General features: G+C 52.8%; 2 protein-coding genes across 13 annotated transcripts in view; one reads left to right on the top strand and one right to left on the bottom strand.

Moving 5' to 3' along the window:
* Positions 1-21,891, bottom strand: part of MTERF4 (mitochondrial transcription termination factor 4) — a 69,572-nt gene that overhangs the window by 19,568 nt on the left and 28,113 nt on the right. The window lies entirely within an intron of this gene.
* Positions 1-21,891, top strand: part of SNED1 (sushi, nidogen and EGF like domains 1) — an 89,456-nt gene that overhangs the window by 45,283 nt on the left and 22,282 nt on the right. For 11 of the 12 annotated variants that reach the window (XR_009253348.1, XR_009253346.1, XR_009253387.1 and 8 more), the window contains 11 exons: positions 4,925-5,041; positions 5,193-5,309; positions 5,470-5,583; positions 5,906-6,079; positions 14,794-14,907; positions 15,224-15,337; positions 16,325-16,438; positions 16,856-17,152; positions 18,635-18,818; positions 20,558-20,670; positions 21,514-21,795. Coding sequence is in view for 8 of the 12 variants with exons in the window: in XM_058698718.1 (XP_058554701.1) it covers positions 4,925-5,041; positions 5,193-5,309; positions 5,470-5,583; positions 5,906-6,079; positions 14,794-14,907; positions 15,224-15,337; positions 16,325-16,438; positions 16,856-17,152; positions 18,635-18,818; positions 20,558-20,670; positions 21,514-21,795 (1,740 nt within the window). In the remaining 4 variants the exon portion in view is untranslated. The remainder of the gene's footprint in view (positions 1-4,924; positions 5,042-5,192; positions 5,310-5,469; positions 5,584-5,905; positions 6,080-14,793; positions 14,908-15,223; positions 15,338-16,324; positions 16,439-16,855; positions 17,153-18,634; positions 18,819-20,557; positions 20,671-21,513; positions 21,796-21,891) is intronic. The other variant, XM_058698714.1, reaches the window with a different exon arrangement.

Genomic DNA, 21,891 nt, shown 5'->3' with positions numbered 1-21,891 from the left:
GAACACATAAGAGTTGTATAAGAACGTGGTGGGTGGGGCACCTGGGTGGCTCAGTCGGTTGAGTGTGGGACTCTTGATTTCGGCTCAGGCCATGATCTCACGGTTCATGAGTTCAGGCCCCATGTTGGGCTCTGTGCTGGCGGCACGGAGCCTGCTTGGGATCCTCTCTGGCCCTCTCCCCTGCTCGTTCTCTCTGTCCCTCTCTCTCTCCCTCACAATAAACAAACAAAAAAGAACGTGGCAGGCATCGCTGTCCTCGCCCGTGCCCAACCTGGACTGTCCTTTCCGTGCAGGCAGAAGCCAAGCTCAGGGCTGTACAGCGGCACCCCTCGGTCAGAGCCGGGCCGGCCCGGGGCCTCTGTCCCGGTGCTCAGTGCTTGGGCCACACACAGCCCTCTAGGCCTCCTGCTGCCCTCAACTGTCCAAACAGAGGCCTCGGTGGCTTTACCTGGAAGTCTCTTCCACTCTCAAGGGGGCCCCGAGGGCAGGTCCTTGCCACTCTGACCCAACGAACCCCCACAGCTTTGGCCACCCCTGTAGGAGGAGGAGGGAATTTCCAAAGAGAAGCCACCGAGCTCAGCCCTCTGCATGTGCAGTTGAGGTCCTGTGCCTTTGACAAAGGTGCCCCAAAGTGGGGACGCAGGGTGGCTGCTCTCAGGGGTGGGGTGGCTGGAATCTGGGCATGCAGCCTGTGAGGCCGTGCAAGGTGTGGGGTGGTGGGGAGAGAAGGGCTGAGTGCGGCGGGCAGGCCCCCCTCCTGCTGCACACTTTTCCCAAAAAAGTGAAGGACGCTGAGGCTCTAACTCCTCCCAGGGCCTGTGAAGGTGCCATTCCTCAGGGTGGAGGGACCGACATGCCATTCGATTCACATCTGTAAATCGTGGACGCCTCAAGCGCAGGAAGCTGTTGGGACCCAGAGAACATGCGTCCGTGCCAGAACAGGCACAGAAAACAAAAACCAAAATGGACTGCTGTGATTCAGGCCTATCTCAAGAAGTGAGAAAGGTTCCAAATACACAAGCAAAACTTACACCTAGAGGAACTAGAAAAGGAGGAGCAAATAAAGCCCACAGCCAGCAGAAGAAGGGAAATAATAAAGATTAGAGCAGAAGTAAACAATATAGAAACAAACAAAACAGTAGAACAGATCAATGAAACCAAGAGCTGGTTCTCTGAAAGAATAAACAAAGTTAATAAACCCCTGTCCAGACTGGACCCAAATAGATAAAATCATGAATGAAAGGGGAGAGATTACAACCAACACCACAGAAATACAAACAACTGTAAGAGAATACTATGAAAAATTATATGCCAACAAACTGGGCAATCTGGAAGAAATGGGCAAATTCCTAGAAACTCACAACTACTAAAACTCAAACAAGAAGAAATGGAATATTTGAACAGGCCCATAACCAGCAAAGAAATTGAATCTATAATCAAAAATCTCCAAACAAACAAACAAAAAATCTCCAAACAAACAAAAGTCCTGGGCTAGAGGGCTTCCCAGGGAATTTTACTAGACATTTAAATTATCTTAATGTGTATTTATTTTTGAGAGGGAGAAGGAGACACAGAATCTGAAGCAGGCTCCAGGCTCTGAGATGTCAGCACAGAGCCAGACACGGGCTCAAACCCACAAACCACGAGATCATGACCTGAGCCGAAGTCGGATACTTAACCAACTGACCCACCCAGCCGTCCCACTAACAGACACTTAAAGAAGAATTAATACCTACTCTTCACAAACTGTTCCAAAAAATACAAATGGAAGGAAAGCCTCCAAACTCATTCCCTGAAGCCAGTATTACCTTGATTCCAAAACCAAAGACTCCACTAAAAAGGAGAATTATAGGCCAATATTTCTGATGACCATGGATGCAAAAATTCTCAACAAGATACTGGCAAACTGAATTTAACAGTACATTAAAAGAATTATTCACCATGATCAAATGGGATTTAGTCCTGGGCTGCAGCATTGGTGCAATATCTACAAATATCATGTTGGTGCAACATGATACACCACGTTAATAAAAGAAAGGATAAGAACCATATGATCCTGTCAATAGATGCAGAAAAAGCATCTGACAAAACATAGCCTCCATTCTTGATAAAAACTCTCGACAAAGTAGGAGGAGAAGGAATATACCTCAAACACCATAAAGGCCACATACAAAAGACCCACAGATAATATCATCCTCGGTGGGGAACAACTGAGAGCCTTTCCCCTACCGCCAGGAACAAGACAGTGTTGTCCAGTCTCACCATTACTATTTAACATTGTACTGGAAAGCTTCGCCTCAGCAATCAGACAACAGAAAGAAACAAAAGGCATCCAAATCAGCAAGGAAGAAATCAAACTTTCACTATTTTGCAGATGACATGATACTCGATGTAGAAAACTCGAAAGACTATCAAAAAATTGCTAGAACTAATACATGAATTCAGCAAAGTTGCAGGATATAAAATCGACAGACAGAGATTGGTTGCGTTTCTATACACCAAGTAGCAAAGCAGCAGAAAAAGAAATCATGAAATTGATCCTATTTATAATTGCACCAAAACCAATTAGACACATAGGAGTAAACCTAACCGAGAAGGTAAAAGATCCATACCCTAAAAACTATAGGACACTTATGAAAGGAATTGAAGAAGACACAAAGAAATGGGAAAGTATTCCATGCTTATGGATTAGAAGAACGAACATTGTTAAAATGTCTATACTACCCAAAGCAATCTACACATTTAATGCAATCCCTGTCAAAATACCCTCAGCATTTTTTGCAGAGCTAGAACAAACAATCCTAAAATTTGCACGGAACCAAAAGAGCCGAATAGGCAAAGCAATTCTGAAAAAGAAAAACAAAACTAGAGGCATTATAATTGGTGTATTACAAAGCTGTAGTCATCAAGACAGTATGGTACTGGCATAAAAACAGACACATAGATCAATGGAACAGAGTATGGATCCACAACTGTATGGTCAGCTCATCTTCGACAAAGCAGGAAAGAATATCCAATGGGAAAAAGGCAGTCTCTTCAACAAACGGTGTTGGGAAAACTGGACAGTGACACACAGAAGAATGAAACTGGACCACTTTTTTACACCATACACAAAAATAAATTCAAAGTGGATGAAAGACCTAAATGTGAGACAGAAAACCATCAAAATCCTAGAGGAGAACACAGGCAGCAACCTCTTTGACCTTGGCCAGAGCAACTTCTTGCTAGGCACATCACCAGAGGCAAGGGAAACAAAAGGAAACATGAACTGTTGGAACCTGGTCAAGATAAAAAGCTTCTGCACAGCAAAGGAAATAGTCAACAAAACTAAAAGGCAGCCTATGGAATGGGGGAATATATTTACAAATGACATATCTGATAAAGGGTTAATATCCAAAATCTATAAAGAACTTCAAACTCAACACCCAAAAAACAACCCAGTTAAGAAATGGGCAGAAGACATGAACAGACACTTTCCCAAAGAAGACATCCGGATGGCCAACAGACACGTGAAAAGATGCTCAACATCACTCATCGTCAGGGAAATACACATCGAAACCACAATGAGATACCACCTCACACCTGTAAGAATGGCTAAAATTAACAACACAAGAAACAACAGGTGTTGGTGAGGATGCAGTGAAAGGGAAACCCTCTTGTGCTGCTGGTGGGAATGCAAACTGGTGCAGCCACTCTGGAAAACATTGTGGAGGTTCCTCAAAAAACTAAAACGAGAACTACCCTACAACCTAGCAATTACACTATTAGGTACTCACCCAAAGGATACACGAATACGAATTCGAAGGGGTGCATGCACCCCAATGTTTTATAGCAGCATTATCAACAATAGCCGATAGCCGAACTATAGAAAGAATGCAAATGTCCATTGACAAACGGATGAAGAACATGTGATATATATACACACATACACAATAGAACATTGTGTATGTGTGTATATACATAGAACAGCCATCAAAAAGAATGAAATCTTGCCCTTTGCAACAATGTGGATGGATCTAGATGGTATTATGCTAAGTGAAATAAGTCAATCAGAGAAAGACAAATATCATATGCTTTCGCTCCTATGTGGAATTTTAGAAACAGATGAACACAGGGGAAGTGGGGGGAAGAGAAAAGAGGGAAATAAACCACAAGAGACCCTTTTTTTTGCAATATAATTTATTGTCAAATTGGCTAGCATACAGCGTGTAAAGTGTGCTCTTGGTTTTGGGGGTAGATTCCTGTGGCTCATCGCTTACATACAACACCCAGTGCTCATCCCAACAAGTGCCCCCCTCGATGCCCATCACCCATCTCCCCTCACCCCCACCCCCCCATCCACCCTCAGTCTGGTCTCTGTATTTAAGAGTCAACCATAAGAGACTCTTAACGATAGAGAACAGACTGAGGGTTATGGAGGAAGAGGGTGGGGGGAGGGGCTAGATGGCTGATGGGCATTAGGAGACCACTTGGGATGAGTCCTGGATGTGGTACGAAGGGATGAATCACCGAATTCTCCTCATGAAACCAATATTGCACTGTATCTTAACTAAAATTTAAATTAAAAAAAAAAAAAAAAGAAATTAAAAAAAAGTGGACTGCTGTGGATCCCAGTGTCGTATCAGCTGCAACCGGGCTCCTTGCTGGCTGTCACTCACCTGCCGTGCAGGAAGCAGGGCTGCAGTGTCTGCTGCACTGTGGGGCCAGATCTCCACCAGGAAGGGCCCAGTGGGCCCCAGAACCTGGGCAGAAAGAGAGGAAGGGTGGGCAGAGGGCCCCCAAGGGCCTGGGCCTTCTGGGCCCCTGGGGCCCGCAGGCCAAGAAGAGGGGAGCAGGGCATCATGGGTGCCACAGGGCTGGAGGCTGGCCCCTGTTCACCCACTTCTGTGTGTGTGTGTCTCTCTCTCTCCCCCACCCCACGCAGCCCGGCCACGCCTGTGCAGCTCGGGGCCCTGTCGGAACGGGGGCACGTGCAAGGAGGCAGGCAGCGAGTACCACTGCAGCTGCCCCTACCGCTTCACCGGGAGGCACTGCGAGATCGGTGCGCTCCTGCCAGCTGGAGTCAGCCTGGAAGGGCTGGGGGGGGCCCAAGGCCCACCAGCTCTGGGGTGTGGGAGGGGCAGGGGAGGGGCACTGGGCGGTGGGTGCAGGACACCCGACACCTGACTCTGATGGGGCCCCTTTGTTTCCAGGGAAGCCAGACTCATGTGCCTCGGGCCCCTGTCACAATGGCGGCACCTGCTTTCACTACATCGGCAAATACAAGTGCGACTGTCCCCCAGGCTTCTCCGGGCGGCACTGCGAGATAGGTAAGGCGGGTAGAGGCCAGCGGGCCAGGGCACCTGGGGCAGCATGTCCTCCCAGTGGGCAGGGGTGGCCCCGCTCTGGAGGAGTGGGAGGCAGAGCTCCCGTGGAGCCCAGAGGCCGTCGGGGAGGTCCCAGTGATGGTGACCCCTTGTGTCCTTGCAGCCCCGTCCCCCTGCTTCCGGAGCCCCTGCTCGAATGGGGGTACCTGTGAGGACCTAGGCACAGATTTCTCCTGCCGCTGCCGAGCAGGGTACATGGGACGCCGGTGCCAGGCGGGTGAGAGGGCTGGGGGTTGGGGTGGAGGGACGGGATCTCTTCCCAATCCCGAAAGAGCAGAGGAGGGGAGGGGGAAGAAGGAAAATCCGACGGGCAGCCAGCCCTGGAAGTCAAGGCGCTTCCTCCTGGAAGGGCTGTGCAGGGAGAAGGGTCCTAGGCCCTGTGGCCCAGCGGGGCAGAGGGCAGAGTGGCGGGGCAGAGGGCAGAGGGGAGGGGAGAAGGGTCCCAGGCCCTGAGGCCCGGTGGGGCAGAGGCCAGGGCAGGCGGAGAGGCCTCCGGCAGACGAATCTCAGTGCAGGACAGGGCCGCTGTGTCCTTACAGAGGTGGACTGCGGCCCCCCGGCGGAGGTGAAGCATGCCACTCTGCGTTTTAACGGCACTCGGCTGGGCTCGGTGGCCCTGTACAAGTGTGACCACGGCTACAGCCTGAGCTCCCCCAACCACGTCCGAGTCTGCCAGCCACAGGGCGTCTGGAGCGAACCTCCACAGTGCCACGGTGATCCGCAGGCCCTCTGGGGCAGGGTGGGCGGGTGGGTGGGCACAACCCCCTCATCGGGGCCACCCGAGGAGCACAGGAGCCACAGTTCTGACCCTGGTCCTCCCCTTCCTCCCTGCAAAGTCAGGCCACAACTCTGGTGGAGGCGGTGATGACTGTTCGCTAAGGGCCTCCCTGTCCTCAAAGTGAGGTGTCCAACTCATATGCCTACTGTGCAGATGAAGCAGCTCAGACCAGGAGGTGGCCCCAGGGTAGGGTTCTCAAGGGGCAGATTGGGGATTCAGGGCCTATCTCCTGCCTCTGGCCCTGGCCTCCCACCTGGAAGCAGACCCTCCTTTGAACAAGGCCCCCAGGACACCCACAGCTGTTGGAGGAGGTCCGCTCCAGACAGCGTCACCTCCAGGCTCCCAGAGTGCACCAGGTGCATGGCCTGGGACGGCCCCCGTCTACCTGACGCCCCTGCAGGCATAGGGTCACTTACACAACTACATGTGTATTCCACTGCATCCCTAACTCTGTCCATCAGAAAATCTGTGTGATGTTAACACATCTTCACAAAGCAAGGAGTTTTAAACAAAGTAGCTCAGGGACCACGACAGCACCCAGAGATGGGGCGGGGGCGGGGGGGAGCGGCACACAGTGCCGCTCTCTCCCAGCACCCTGCAAAGCCCATGCCGTGCGACCCCACACAGGTGAAGAATTCTGCAGGATGGATGGGGCTGCCTAGCCCCACGCGTCTATACTTTCCTCCTATCCTTCCAAGCGCACGGGTCTGGTGGTTACTGTCTGGGAGAACACCCCTCTCCAACAATAATAGCAATAAAGTCCAGACAACAAATATTTAGGAGCAAAAGAAAGAAGGTGGATGAGCATAGAAATAGGCATGGCAGATATACAGAAGAGAACATGGCAATGGTCGTAAAAAAACAGGGTCGATAAATCATTTTTAACAAAAGAAAGTGGAAAAAAGAAGACTGAAGAACCCTAACAGTTGAAACAACAGTCACAATTTACAAATAGATACAGATGAAGTTAATGAGTTGATAGGTCCATTTGAGGAATTTTCCCCCAGAGAAGCAGGGAGGCATGTGCAGATCACAGAGAAAATGCAGGCTCTGTGGAGGGTGGAAGCAGATGTGCCAGCACTGAGGCAACGGGAGTCCAAGATGAGAGAAAAATAAAAACACAAGGAAACGTTTGACCAGCCGTGGAGCTCAGTTTCCAGAATGACAGGTGAGCCCCACGGCCTGACGGGCCTGGAACATCAAACAGGAGAAAAGAGGAACATTAGCGCATTACAGCCAAATTTAAGATTATCAGAGACAAACAGAAAAGGTCCTTAGGATAATGACTACGTGAGCAAGCACGATGGGCTGGCACCAGGGGTCGCAGATGCAGGGCAAGTGCTGGGCACCCGCCAATTCTCCCCCACGGCACTTTTACTAAGTGCATGGGAAGCCAGGAGCTGGTCTGGAAAGCAAAGAGAGATTTCACACTCTCCCAAGGCTGAGGTCTCCAGTCTAGCTGGAGGGAGAGGCTGTTCCAACCCTCAAGCATCTAAAGCCAATCGGGGACTGGCACTAACGAGCACAGTGCACCAGGCCCAGCCCAGCTCACTTCCTGACAGATATCAGATATCAGAGATCAGCTCCTCAGCCTAGCTGCCCAGCGCAGAGTGGAGCAAGCCCATGCTTGGTACAGGGTAGGTATTTTCTGCTTCGGGCTGTCTGGTCTTGTACACAGTATGTGTAAGAAGCAAGAGATTATGACGTATCACCTCAAGAAGAAACAGGCCTGCGGATGACCCACACGTCTGCGTTAGCAGACAAGGACTTTAAAAAAGCCATTATAAATACGTTCAAGAGAAGCAAAAGAGTGAGAGAACAGCACATTTGAGCAGAATAAAGAAAACTTCTTAAAGTAACAAAATTAAAAGGGCAACATCTAAAGTGAAGACTGATTGGATACGCTCACCCATAGGATGGATACAACGGAAGAGAATCATGGACCTCAAGGACAAGTCAACAAAATGATTAAAACTAAAGATCAGAAGAAAAAACGAACTATGAATTACTTATAAATGAATTTTCAGCATTTTTTAATGCTTATTTATTCTTGAGAGAGACAAGAGCACGAGCAGGGGAGGGGCAGAGAGAGGGAGACACGGATTCTGAAGCAGCTCCAGGCTCCAGCTGTCAGCACAGAGCCCGACGCGGGGCTCGAACTCATGAACACCACGATCATGACCTGAGCCGAAGTCAGACGCTTAACTGACTGAGCCACCAATAAATGGTGCCCCCAATAAATGAATTTTTAAAAAAAACAACAGAGCATAAGAAATCTCTGATTTGGAAATATCTAGAAACAAGCACATAATCGGAGTCCCAGAAAGAGAGGGCAGAAGAGGCAAAAGAAACATTTGAAGAGAGAATGACTGAGTATTTTCTAAAAATGAAGAAATATGTCGACCCACAAATCCAAGAAGCTCAGCAAATACCACAAGATAAATATTGACATAAATAAACTTAAGACCTAAAAATTTTTATCTAGTCAAATTATTCAAATGTGAGGGCATAATAAAAAATATCCTCTTACAAAAACAGCTTCAGAGGCTGACCAAAAAAGAGTATTGGGGGGTGGGGGGGATAGTTATTCAAATAGTAAGATAAACGTAGAATATTCTGTAAGCAATATGAGAAGGGAGAATTATCACATACTATAGTAAAGTCTGTCACTATCTAAAAGGAGATAGAAAAAAAAAGCAGAAAAAAGTGACAGTTAAGATCATGATAGAAAAAATACAAGTCAATATGAATGAGCTAAATTTGCCATGTAAGAGATTGCCAGATCTTTTACAGAACAAAACGAAACAAGCTATACTTTCATAGATGAGACACTCCTAAATCAGAAGAACAAAAAAGTAAAAGTATGGAAAAAATATCACGTAAATACACATAGAGAAATAAAGCTGGTTTAGCTACATTACTATCAGCCACAATAGACTGTAAGACGGAAAGCATCATTAAGGATGAGAGGGTCTCCTCCAATAATTGGTTCAATTCACCAAGAAGATCGTTATAAACATTCCAGCGTCTAATGCAATAGTCTCGATACATATAAAGCAAACATTAACAGACTGCACGAAGAGACTGACAGATTTACCTTAACACTGGGAAATTCTGAACCACCTCTCGCAATTAGTTCGGGTTAAGAAGCCAAAAAAACAATAAGCAAAAAGAAGATCTGAATAATACAGCTAACAATTTGAACTAATTCATTCTCTGAACACACAGAAAATATTACGTTATTAAGAAGAAGAAGAAGATAAATTTTAAATCTCCATGTTTAGATATTTTTTTTTAATTTTTTTTTAATGTTTTATTTTTTTATTTTTGAGACAGAGAGAGACAGAGCATGAACGGGGGAGGGGCAGAGAGAGAGAGGGAGACACAGAATCGGAAGCAGGCTCCAGGCTCTGAGCCATCAGCCCAGAGCCCGACGCGGGGCTTGAACTCATGGACCGTGAGATCGTGACCTGAGCTGAAGTCGGACGCTCAACCGACTGAGCCACCCAGGCGCCCCGCATGTTTAGATATTTTTAAAGATACTTTGAACTAACTTATCGGTAGAGGAAATATGGACAGTTACAAATTTTGAGTGAATATTAACGATCATTTTCTATATAGAAACTTGTGTGATATAGCAAAAGCAGTGCTTCGTGGGAAATGTACAGCTTTATTTTTTTTTACAATTTTTTTTTTTTTTAATTTTTTTTTTTCAACGTTTATTTTATTTTTTGGGACAGAGAGAGACAGAGCATGAACGGGGGAGGGACAGAGAGAGAGGGAGACACAGAATCGGAAACAGGCTCCAGGCTCTGAGCCATCGGCCCAGAGCCTGACGCGGGGCTCGAACTCACAGACCGTGAGATCGTGACCTGGCTGAAGTCGGACGCTTAACCGACTGCGCCACCCAGGCACCCCTACAATTTTATTTTTAAGTAATCTCTACTTAAATCTCAAGCTGGGTTGTTGCCATGAATAGTTCGATATTAGGAAAACCTGCTCTATCAACCAACTGAAGGAGAAAAAGCATGTAAGTATCTGAATAAGTGCATAATAAACATTTGGCAAAATTTATACCCATTCATGAAATAAATTCTTACCAAATAAGGAATAAAAATGTACTTCCTTACCAGATAAAAATAATACACACACACACACACACACACACACACACACACACACACACACACCTGTAGTGCCATGTGGTATAAAATATATAGGGTTTGCTGGAGGAAAAGCTTAAAAGAGAGAAGGAGCAGAATCCACATAACCCCCAAAGTGTGCATCGTCCCACAGAGAGGTGTGCTTAGGCTGGGCACAGCCAGACTGGTCATACTGTGTGTAACCAAGCTATAACACTTCACACCTTTACAGAGGAAGGACTACAGGTTACATCGAGAGAGCTGTGGAACAATGGGTGTCCTGACCCTTGTCATACAGAGGTAGGATCTGGAATTGAAAAGCTGTGCTTCTGTTGATCTGACTCAAACACACGGAGCGGCCAACAGGGGGAAGGAAATTAGCTTCTGAAGCAGTTTCACTATGCTTCTCCTCAAACCCCAAGTAAACATTATCCTAAATAGACATTCCTCTTAAAACTGGGGACAAGGATGCCCACTGTCACTAAGCCTCATCAAAATTATATTTCATGTATTAGCTAGTGCAATAAAGAAAAAGAAACTAAAGTCATGAGAATACTAAATAGGAAATTAAAATGTCAGTATTTGTAGCTGATAAGGTTGTCTTTAACCTGCAGGCAAACCACTGAAAATGACAGGAAACATAGTATGTTTAGTGGATATAGATTATTATAACACAATTACATTTTAACATCTCAACAATCGAAAATGTAATTATAAAAAAACCTATGCAGAGAAAACCAATGAAACTGAAAGGTGGTTCATTGAAAGGCTTAATAAAATTGACAAACCTCTAGCTATACTGACCAAGAAATAAAAACGAAAAATTAGCAATATCAGAATTAAAGAAGTGTCATCACTAAGGATCCTACCAGCATTTAAAGGACAACAAAGAGATATTGTGGACAACAGTAGGCCAATGTATCTGGCAAGGGAAAGAAAAGGGACTACCTTGAAAGACACAAATTACTAGAAATGACCGAAAAATAAATAAAAAATACGAATAGCTCTGTATCTACTAAAGAAATTTAATTCATAATTAAAAACCTTTCTGCAAGAAAATGGCAAGACTGGATTGCTTCATAGATGAATTCTAACAAACACTGAAGGAAAGAATAATACTAACCCTACACAAGCTTTTTTAGAAAATACAGGAGAAAGAGTACTTCTCAATTCATTTTGTGAGACCAGTATTGCCTTGATAGCAAAAGCAGACAGAAAGGTTATTTTAAAAAATGAAATCAGAGACTAATATTCCTTACCAACATGAGCATAAATATCTTAACAAAGTCTTACTAAATCAAACCCAGTGTTACATAAAAAGTATGATATATCATGACCAAGTGGGAGTTATCTCAAGAACACAGGTTGGCTTAATACTTGAAAAATGTAATTCACCATATTAGGATAGGAAGAAGAAAACCCTATAGTCATTTCAATAGAAGCAGAAAAATCATTTCAAAATATTCAACTACTGTTTAAGACTCTTACTAAGCTAAGAGTGGAAGGGAAGATCTTGAATCTGATGAGGGCATCCATGAAACACCAACCGCTAACAAAGGACTTCACGGTGGGAGACCTCCGGCTGCAATCAGTAACAAGGCAACTGTGTCCATCTCACCAATTCCTTCCAGCATTGCCCAGGAGTTCCCAGACGGTGCCACAGCCAAGGAAAGGAAATAAAAGTCACATCTACTGGAAAGGAAGGGGACATGATCGTGCACATAGGAAATCCTAAGAAATTCTACAAAAGAAGCTATAGGACAAATAAGCAAATTCAAGTGGGTCACAGGACACAGGACGACATTTCAGAACCTTGATATTTTCATATTCTGGCAGTGAACACTTGGAAAATAAAATAAAATGAACAATATTGTGTATAACAACACCAAAAACATGATACATTTTTACATGTGTGAGATGAATTGTAGACGTAAATGTAAAAGCTAAAACTATAAACTTCTAAAAGAGCATCGGAGACAGTCTTCTTGACAGCCGGAGTAAAATGGTTATGCATCTGGAAAAATATTACATTGTCCCCTGCTTTTCACCACACACAAGAATTCATTCCAGATTAAGGACTTAAATGTTTTTCTAAAACTATAAAATTTTATGTGGAAAGTATAGGTATCTTTTGGCCTTGGGATTAGGAAAGTTTTCTTAAGCCACAAAAAAGCACTATCAAAGGGGCACCTGGGTGGCTCAGTCAGTTGAGCGTCTGACTTTGACTCAGGTCATGATCTCGCGGTCTGTGAGTCGGAGCCCCGCATTGGGCTCTGTGCTGACAGCTCGGAGCCTGAAGCCTGCTTCGGATTCTGTGTCTCCCTCGCTCTCGCTCTCTCTCTCTCTTTCTCTCTCTCTCTCTGCCCCTCCCCCATTCATGCTCTGTCTCTCTCTCTCTCTGTCAAAAATAAATAAACATTGAAAAAAAGCACTATCAAAGAAAAAATGGACAAATTTGACTATATAAATATGAATTTAAAATCATCAGCCCTAAGGAAGAAAGTGAAATATAAGCGACAAACCAGGAAAAGATGTATTTATATAAAACTGGTTTCAAGAATATATAAAGAACTCTGTGAATGAATAAGAAAAGAATAATCAACCCAATAGGAAAACTGCCAAAACACCTGAGTAAGCCCTTCATGGAAGAGGAGATACTGAAAGCCAACAAAAACAAGGAGAAATATTAGTAATCAGTGAGCTGCACATCAAAAGCTCACGGAGGCAGTTGACAAACCTAAGAAGCCATCTGCTGGTGAAAACGTGGATGGGCAGGATTTCCTAGCAACGGCTGGAGGGAGTGTAAGTAGGGGAAACACTTTGAAAAGGGTCTAACAGTCTGCCTGTCCAGCTGACCATGCGTATAAGCTGTGTGCCCGTGATTCCACCCGTAGGCTTAGCACACTTATACCAGGAGCTAGGAAAGGAAGAAAAAAAAAAAAAAAACAGAAGCAGGTTTCTATCATAACAAAAAGTCCACAACCAACCCAAAGGCCCAGCAAACGACACCGGACAAAGTATGGTGTGGTCACACCACGGATCCCACCGCCGCCCCCATGTTCACGCGGCAGAAAGCAGAGACCCCGGAGATGCGGAGGCAATCTCATGCCTTCCAAGAGGAGAGTCCCTATACCCCAATATCTTATCAGTAAAGTTCATATGTGGCACAAACAAACCATACATGTTCAGGTGATTCATAAAACTCGAAACTCGGAAGAGGTAACGAGATCGTGGCCCTGAAAATTCCATCCCCGGGGGTGGGGAGGGGCACGTGCCGGTGAGCCGGTGGACATTGTAGCTCCCAGGCGTCATTACTTACTCATCTGCATTTTGAGCAGGAACAGTAAACTTTTAGAAGTTGAAAATTTTGAATTCGGAAGTACACTTCCCAGTTTAAAAGAAAAAGTGAGCCTGTGGCCAAAACTTCAAAGGGAGGGCCCCGTCCCCATTGCGCCGGTTTCATATGGGATTGCCGTGTATCGAACGAACAAGGCTGGACCTGGCCACCCGAGAGCCACTGGGGTGAAGTCCCACACCACCTCTGCGAGCCCTCGGGTCATCATGAGTGCCCGCTGTCCCCGGGCCTGCTGCCGCTGCTTCCTCTCCAGGGTGTCCCCCGCTGCCTGGTTTCTGGCCTCTCCAGGCACTGAGAGGTGCTGGGCACTTCTGTCTGTCTCCTCGAACGAAGCTGATTTATGTCCATCTTATTCGGCTTCAAGCCACTGCCTCCAATCACAACACTGCTTTATTCTTGGGGTCCCTCCTCGTGCCCGTGCCCCTGGGCGCCCCTCCCTCGGAAGCTCGTAGAGCTGCGCGGGGGCTCCTGCCAGGTACCTGTGCGTCTGCAGCACAGGGCGCAAAGGAGCCCACTGTGAGCTGGGTAAGACTGCGGGGCACAGCTCCAGCCCCTCCTGCCCAGGCTGCCGGGCCCACCACTGCCTGCCCTCAGACCCCTGCCTCTCCAACTTCTAGAAAGACAGAGGTTCACAAACGTCTCTGCCTCCGCCTCCCCAGGGAGACGGACAGCGCGGCTGAACAAGCTGACCTTGATCTCCTCTTGCGGCCCCTCCTTCTGCAGCCTCCGCCTCAGGGGTAGAGGAGGCGGGGTGGAGAGAGTCCCACCCTGACCACCCCTGGCCCTGTGCTCCAAGCCAGCAGAGGGAGGGGAGAGGCCTTTGGGGTACACTGACGGACGAGCCCTGTGCCCTCCACACTTAGGTAGGACTCTGATGCCGCCCCAGGGAGGGCCAGGCCCAGGATGCCTCCGGGCCCCTGAGAAGCCTGGAAGGGAAATGCTGGAGTGACCTGGGGGTGAGCCTTTGCTGGGCAGACAGTGGAGAGGGTGGGTGTCAGGCCGAAGCCGCAGGGCACACGTGGAACCCTGGGTGTGGTGGAGGCCCGTGTAGAGCCCACGCAGGGCTGTGTCATCCCGTGCAGGGCCCATGTAGGGCCACGCAGCCTCCTATCCTGTCTCTGCAGAGACAGACAAGTGCCCCTGTCTCTGCAGAGACAGATGAGTGCCAAATGCAGCCTTGCAGAAATGGAGGCTCCTGCAGGGACCTCCCGGGGGCCTTTGTCTGCCAGTGCCCCACAGGCTTCACTGGAGTCCACTGCGAGACAGGTAGGGGCTGTGCTTGGGTGGGTCCCCTGAGCGGCTGGGCCCTCACCCACGATCGCGATGCCCCGGACACCCCGGGCAAACCTGTTTTCAACAAGCCTAGACCCTGGACCGCTGAGAGGGCAGAGGGAAGGGGCTGGGGCCCATGGCCCAGCTGGACAGGCCCCCTGGTGGGAGGGACCCCAGGGCTGAGGGGGGTTTGCCCAGCCCCCCCACCTGGCATCTCTCCTCGGCTCCCCTTCCCTTCTTCCCGCTGTCCTCTCCTCCCTCCCCCAGACACCCCCTTGCGGCTCTGGCCGACTCTCTGGGTATTCTCCAGAGGTGGATGCCTGCGACTCCAGCCCCTGCCAGCACGGAGGCCGGTGTGAGAACGGTGGCGGGGCCTACCTGTGCGTCTGCCCAGAGGGCTTCTTCGGCTACCACTGCGAGACAGGTAGGGAGGTGGGGGCAAGTCCCTGCTCCCTCTCCAGCGGCCCCAGCTCCCCCCGGGAGACTCGGGCTGGCCCCTTGTCCAGCCTGGACGGGCGGAGCTCACCACAGCCCCAGAGTCCTCACGGCTCCTCAGGGCTGGAGACGCTCCCCGCCTTTTCCCCCTTTATAGGACTTGCCACTGTCTGGAGCTGCCTCTTCGATATAACCCCAGCTTGCTGACCTCAGCTCTCCTCCTGGGATGGGTGTGTCCTGGGGGCACATCCTGGCCTATCCTGTTCTAGGCCCCAAGCCAGGCCCGGCCGGCGGCACCGCACTGTGTAGGGTGCACGCCGCAGGGCAGCGAGGGCTGTGCTGGGGATGAGGTGTGCCATCCACGCACTGCAGGGCGGCGGTGGGGAGGGGGCCCGGGCGGAAGCATGGCGGGACCGTTTGCGGCCAGGGGATCTCACCGCGCAGGCTTGGGGTGGGCGGGGGCACACCCGGAAGACCAAGGTTAGTGGCCGTGACGGTGATAAGGGGACACGTTGGTTGTTTGCCATTGTTTCCTGAGGCTCCACTGGGAACCCGCTGACCCTGGCCCTGGCCCGGGAAGCCCAGGTCCGCTCGGTGCCCGCAGCCCTGGCGCAGAGGGAGGTTGCAGAGGGCTGGGGCCCTTGGATGCCCGGCTGCCAGCTGCCCCCCCCAGGAGGGGCCAGCACCACGCTCGCCCCCGAGTCACCACCTGCCAGCCCACCTTGGCTTGGAGCAGCAGTGGGACAGCCCGGCTCAGGAGGAAAGACACACTTGCCCAGCCCCTCAGTGGGACCTCCAGCAACAGCAAGCCCTGCAGTCCCCGTCAGACAATGTCCCCTCCTTCACTTCCTAAATCCCTGCCTGTGATGGTACCAGCCACCTCCACCCCACAAACACACCCACACAGGAAGGACAAGGGTCCCGCTGGCAGAGCTGCTAAAACCCCAGTGTTCACCAATACTTTCCCCTCTCCCAGTGAGCGACCCCTGCTTCTCCAGCCCCTGTGGGGGCCGCGGCTACTGCCTGGCCAGCAACGGGTCCCACAGCTGCACCTGCAAAGTGGGCTACACGGGCAAGGATTGCGCCAAAGGTGAGGTGGCAGAGGCACCAGTGTGGGGGGCGGGGCCTCCCTCACCCCTCAGAGGGCACAGGCGCCCCCGGGGACAGGCCACAGTGCTGAGCGGCCCCCCAGAGCAGAGCGTCTAGGCAGCTGCTTACCCAGGCTCTGCCCAAGAAGCAGGGAGGGTTATAAAAATACTCCGGGAGGCATAAATGCAGTCACAGGTGCGCACACACCTGAGACCTGGGAGGCACTGGCCAGAGGCTGAGAGAAGAGGTCCATCGCAGGCAAGAGGAGCTGGCTCCCCACCCCCAGCAGCTGCCCCACGTCCACCCCCCAGGGTAGCAGGCCCAAGAGCCGCCAGGTGAGATATCTGACTGGGGGCCAGGGCTTCCGTGGCCGACAGCTGACCACCCCCTTCCCTTGTTCTCCACCGAAACCTCGAAGAGCTCTTCCCGCCAACGGCCCTCAAGGTGGAGCGAGTGGAGGAGAGTGGGGTGTCCATCTCCTGGCGTCCACCTGAAGGTCAGGCCGCCAGGCAGATGCTTGACGGCTACGCGGTCACCTACGCCTCCTCGGACGGTGCCTACCGCCGCACAGATTTCGTGGACCGGAGCCGCTCCTCGCACCAGCTCCGGGCCCTGGCAGCCGGCAGAGCCTACAACATCTCCGTGTTCTCCGTCAAGCGCAACGCCAACAACAAGAATGACATCAGCAGGCCGGTGCTGCTCCTCACCCGCACACGTGAGTGCCCGCCTGGACGTGCCTGCTGCCACCTGGAGAGGCACACTGGCCAGGCACCCCGAGGCACCACGGGGACCCTTAACCTGTTCCCTGGGCAGTGGCTAACAGAGATAAGAGCCGGTGGCTTAGGAGTGAGGCTAGGGGAGAAGTGGGGGTCTCCCTGAGAAGGCATCTGTGACGAGCCAGCGCATGTTGGGGCGTCCAGGAGGCCACCCCAACATGCTGAGGGGGGAGACGGCAGCTCGGAGGGGCCGGGGAGGGAGGCTGCTGGTGGCAGGTCTAGAGAAGGGGGGTGAGGCAGAGAGGGTGCCTCTAGTGCTGTTGCAGAGTAGCTGGAAACCTAGCCGAGGGAGACCTCGGGGCCTTAACTGGCTTGCCTGTTTCTGGGCTCTACGGGGGAGGAGCCAATGGTGGGCAGGAGCCAGGGGACCCTGGGGACTTTGGAAGGGGGTGCTGGAGGCTGGAGGAAGGAGTATGGATCAGGCAATGGTCCCTTGGGCAGCACTGAGGGGCCGTGGGGGCAGCCAGTAGGGGTTCAGAGTGTGGCCAGCGCACAAGGGGCTCCGCGCCCGCCACACCAGGTGCTGGCACAGGTCAAAGCAGGCAGGCGGGGCCAGCCACAGGAGCACCGTGAGGCCAGACAGCCATGGCCCACCGGTGGGGACTCGGGCTGGGTAAGGAGGGAGGTGAGGACGCTGAGAGGCATGGAGAGGAACTTAGCGGGAGAAGGGAGGGTGCCCTAACATCACCTGCCAGCCCGAGCCAGACACTAACCCTGAGGACATTGAGGGCCAAGTGAGAGATGAGATAAGAAACTCAGGACAGGTGTGTCATGGGAAAGCACAGCCAAGAGGCACCTACAGCGAACTTGGGCAGCAGGTAGGCTGAGCGAGCTTGCGGGGTGGAGTGGGCTCAGCCTGAGCTTGGCTTCAGGAGGAAGTGGCACCCCTCCCCCTCCACCATCAGAGTGGGGTCTCCCCAGGAGATCACGGTGGGCAGAGCCAGCACTGCCTGCCAGACCGGGCACCACACCTGCCCAGGGAGCCAAGGGCTCCCCTCCCAGCTCCCGTGCTGAACCCAGACCCTTCCCTGCGGCAGCCCAGAGTTTTCCCAGCTTCTATGCCCGCTGGCCCAAGCGTCACCCAAACGTTCACTGTCAGTGTGACCAAATCAGACAGACACAGGGGAAGGGGATTCCCAGGGTCCGTGCATGTCCAAACGTGTCTAAATAGGCAAGACTGCAGGCGTCCGGTGGAGCTGACTGCACCGCCCACCCCAGGCTGGAGTCCGGGGCCTGACTTCCCCTAGTCCCACTGTGGCCAAGGGGTGCACTCAGCAAGCCCAGGTGGGCCCACACCTCACTTGGGCCACCTCTGTGACCCCCAGCACACTTCCTGAGCCTTGTCTCATTGTCTCAAGCCCCTGCCCTCCCCTGGAGACGAGGAGGTGCCAGCATCAGCTGAGGGGCCCATTGCCCCCCAGGACCCCGCCCCGTTGAGGGCCTTGAGGTCACCAACGTGACAGCCAGCACCATCTCAGTGCGGTGGGCTCTGCACAGGATCCGTCACGCAACTGTCAGCGGCGTTCGTGTGTCCATCCGGCATCCCGAGGCCCAGGAGGACCAGTCCACCGATATGGACAAGAGCGTGGACAAGTTCACGTTCGGGTGAGAGCACAGGGCCGGCCTTCCCTTCCCTCGGGGCCCCAGAGCTTCCTCCTCTCTCCCTCTGTGTCCTTACCCTGCCATTCCCCAGCTGCCCAGCCTGCCGTGAGAAGCAGGGATGTGTGTGTGTGCGCTCCCCCCGCCCCGGGTCCCCCAGGCACCTGCCCTCCCTGCCTCATCATGGGGCTGCAGAGACTCTCGAAAACTCTGGGAGGTGCTGCCTCCCGCACAGATAAGGAGGGAGACTGGGCCGCCTGGAGGGCAGCACGGCCCGAGTCACACAGGCCCCTCTGAAAGGGAGACGCAGGGCACCCCTGCGGTTGCTTTACGTTTTTATGCTGTTTAAATAATATGGTCAAACCTTAAACTGGGCACAGAACCATCTTATGCTGAATGATTACAAATCAGATGCAAACGGAATTACAAAGTAGCTCCGAGCGGCTGAGGACTGAAGTGTGCTCGGACAGCCCGCAGCGAAGGCTCACACTCCCCGGCCTCAGCCCCCAGCGGCCCCGTGGGCCTTCACCAGCCAGAGGGGCTTCCGAGACCTGCTGGGGATGGTGCTGGAAGACAGGAGGGTGGAAAGGAAGACTGGCTGGCCGCGGCCTGGGGTCCCTGTGCCTGCAGCGTGCACACGGCTCTGGTAGAGGACAGGCCCACCTAACTGCCCACACCCGACAGCAGCGGGCCATGTCGCCAGATCAGCAGCATCCTGCCCAGAGCAGCCACGGGCCACGGCCATGGGGAGGGCTGTCCGGAAGGCAGGCGCTGCAGGGGTCGGGGCAGGCGAGCCGGGCACAGCGCTCAGTCCCCTCTGCGCCACCGAGCCGCGTTGCTTCTAGTTGGCGGACTTCCCAACACCGTATTTCCCATGCCTGCTGTGCCGGAGACAAGACTCTGCTCTCTTTGTCTCTTAAGTGTCACTGTGACCTTGCTTGATGTACATCCTGCCCACTTCCGAAGAACAGTGTCACAAAAACACACGTGGGGCCCCGGGTGGTCACTTGGTGAGTCAGGGTCCCCAAGACCACCCGGCTCGGTGAGTCACTGGGGGCCCCCCCCAGACTCAGCACAGGCCGCGCTCCCGGCTGGGATTCACAACACAGAAATGGTAGGGCGCGCAGGAAGGGATAAGTCGGGGGAGCAGCCCTGAGCTCCGGGGGGGGCCCTCCCTGTGCACTCACACAGGCCACCACCAGGTGCCTGTGCGAGACGCAGCGCCCGGGGTTTTAATCGGGGGCTGGGCACGGGGCCCCCTGGGCCTGGCGTAGATCCCGGATGCCCGGGCGGAAGCAGGTGCTCAGCTCGAACCACGCCACACAGGCCGCACAGACCGCACAGACGTCAGGGGGCAGCGAGGTCCTCTTATCCATGAGTTCCAGCCGCGGGCCACCTGGCGGGCGGGCGTTCCCGAGGAGGGCAGCGGGGCCTGCTTGTCAACCCTTTCTGCACAATGACCTCCAAGGGCCCTCCCTTTTCTGGCCTCTCCTGTCTGAACACCAGCCTGGGCACTACAGCCGCCGCAGGCAGGCGTGGGCTCTTCTCGACCCTTGCCCTGTTCTAGACAGACCAGGGAGGAACTCCTACCTGAGGAGCACACAGGTCTCAGCCCACAAATCTGGTCCTTGTGGAGGCCCCCCGGGCCACCTGCAGGACCACTCACACCTCTTCCCCCACCTGTGTGGGAGGAGTCACAGTCTGTAATGGAGTCTCTCCCCCTCCCCTCCCCTCCCCTCCCGCAGGGCCCTGCTGCCAGGAAGGAGATACACCATCCACGTGACTGCCCTCAGTGGGCTCGGGGGACAGGAGCCTCCCACCGAGAGCCTGGCCTCGGCCCCACTGCACGTGTGGACGCGTGAGTACAGGGGCATGAGCTCAGCTCTTAAGGGAACTTTGCCAGCCATCACCTCCCTCCAGCCCCAGTCCTACCAAAGTGGCCCTGGTGCCCCAGAGGTCTCTTCCCCTCCAGTGCCAGGGAAGGCGGCCTTCCCAGGAAGCCCCCCGCTTGCGCATTCACCCGGCACCCGGATGCTCCTGGGCTCCTACCGGATGGGAGTCACGAGCCAAAGGCCAGAGGGGCACACCGGTGAATGCACACGCTGTCCACTCCTGATCTCCATGGTGTCTCATGGGCAGGAGACCTGGCCCTCACCAGCCCTCCCAGCCCAACGTGTGGGAGGGGGCTAGAGTGCCGTGCAGTCCACGCACAAGGGGACCAGTGAACACGGGGGATGCGTGGTGAGGACGGAAGGTCTAGGCGGGGCCTTGCCCAGCGGGGAGGCATACGGATGGCCCATGGGGCAAGGGTGATCACAGGCTCAAGTCCTGGCACTGACCCTGAGGCTGGGACCCTGGCCCATTATTCCCTGCCTGTCTAGCCCAGCCCCTCTTATGTGTCCCAGGAGAAGGTGCATATGGCCAGGCTTAGGGGATCAAAAGGAGGACACGCTGACAGGCCGCGCAGGCATGGGGGCCTCCGTGGGTGCACCGGGCAGCATTCTGGGGTGCATCTCGGGCAGGAGGGCGTGCTGCTACAGACACCCCTCCACACCATCCTTCAGGACCACAAGGTTGTCCGTAATGACCAGACTTGGCTTCGCACGAGGCTTCGGCAATCCACGTCAGATCTGTAAACGTGGCGGTGGCAGGAGACCCCGCCGGCCCCCGTCACCTCCCTCCCCTGCTCTGTGCCTATCAGGGCCCCTGCCACCAGCAAACCTGACCGCCGCCAGAGTCACGGCCACCTCTGCCCACGTGGTCTGGGACACCCCCACTCCAAGTACCTTGCTGGAGGCATACGTCATCAACGTGACCACCAGCCAGAGCACCAAAAGCCGCTACGTTCCCAACGGAAGGCTGACGTCCTACACGGTGAGGGACCTGCTGCCAGGGCGGCGGTACCAGCTCTCGGTGACAGCCGTGCAGAGCGCAGAGGGCGACCAACTGCACAGCGAGCCTGCTCACCTCTACATCATCACCTGTGAGTGCAGCCCTACCAGGGCTGGGGGGAGGGGACGGCCACACACACGAGGCCCCGTGGTCTGCTCAGGACCCATGGGGCCATGGTGAGTGCAGC

This window comes from Neofelis nebulosa, chromosome 2 (genome assembly GCF_028018385.1).
Source record: "Neofelis nebulosa isolate mNeoNeb1 chromosome 2, mNeoNeb1.pri, whole genome shotgun sequence".
Classification (NCBI taxonomy): Eukaryota; Metazoa; Chordata; class Mammalia; order Carnivora; family Felidae; genus Neofelis; species Neofelis nebulosa.
Note: the sequence above shows the minus strand (reverse complement) of the source record. Positions and strands in the feature narration are given on the sequence as shown.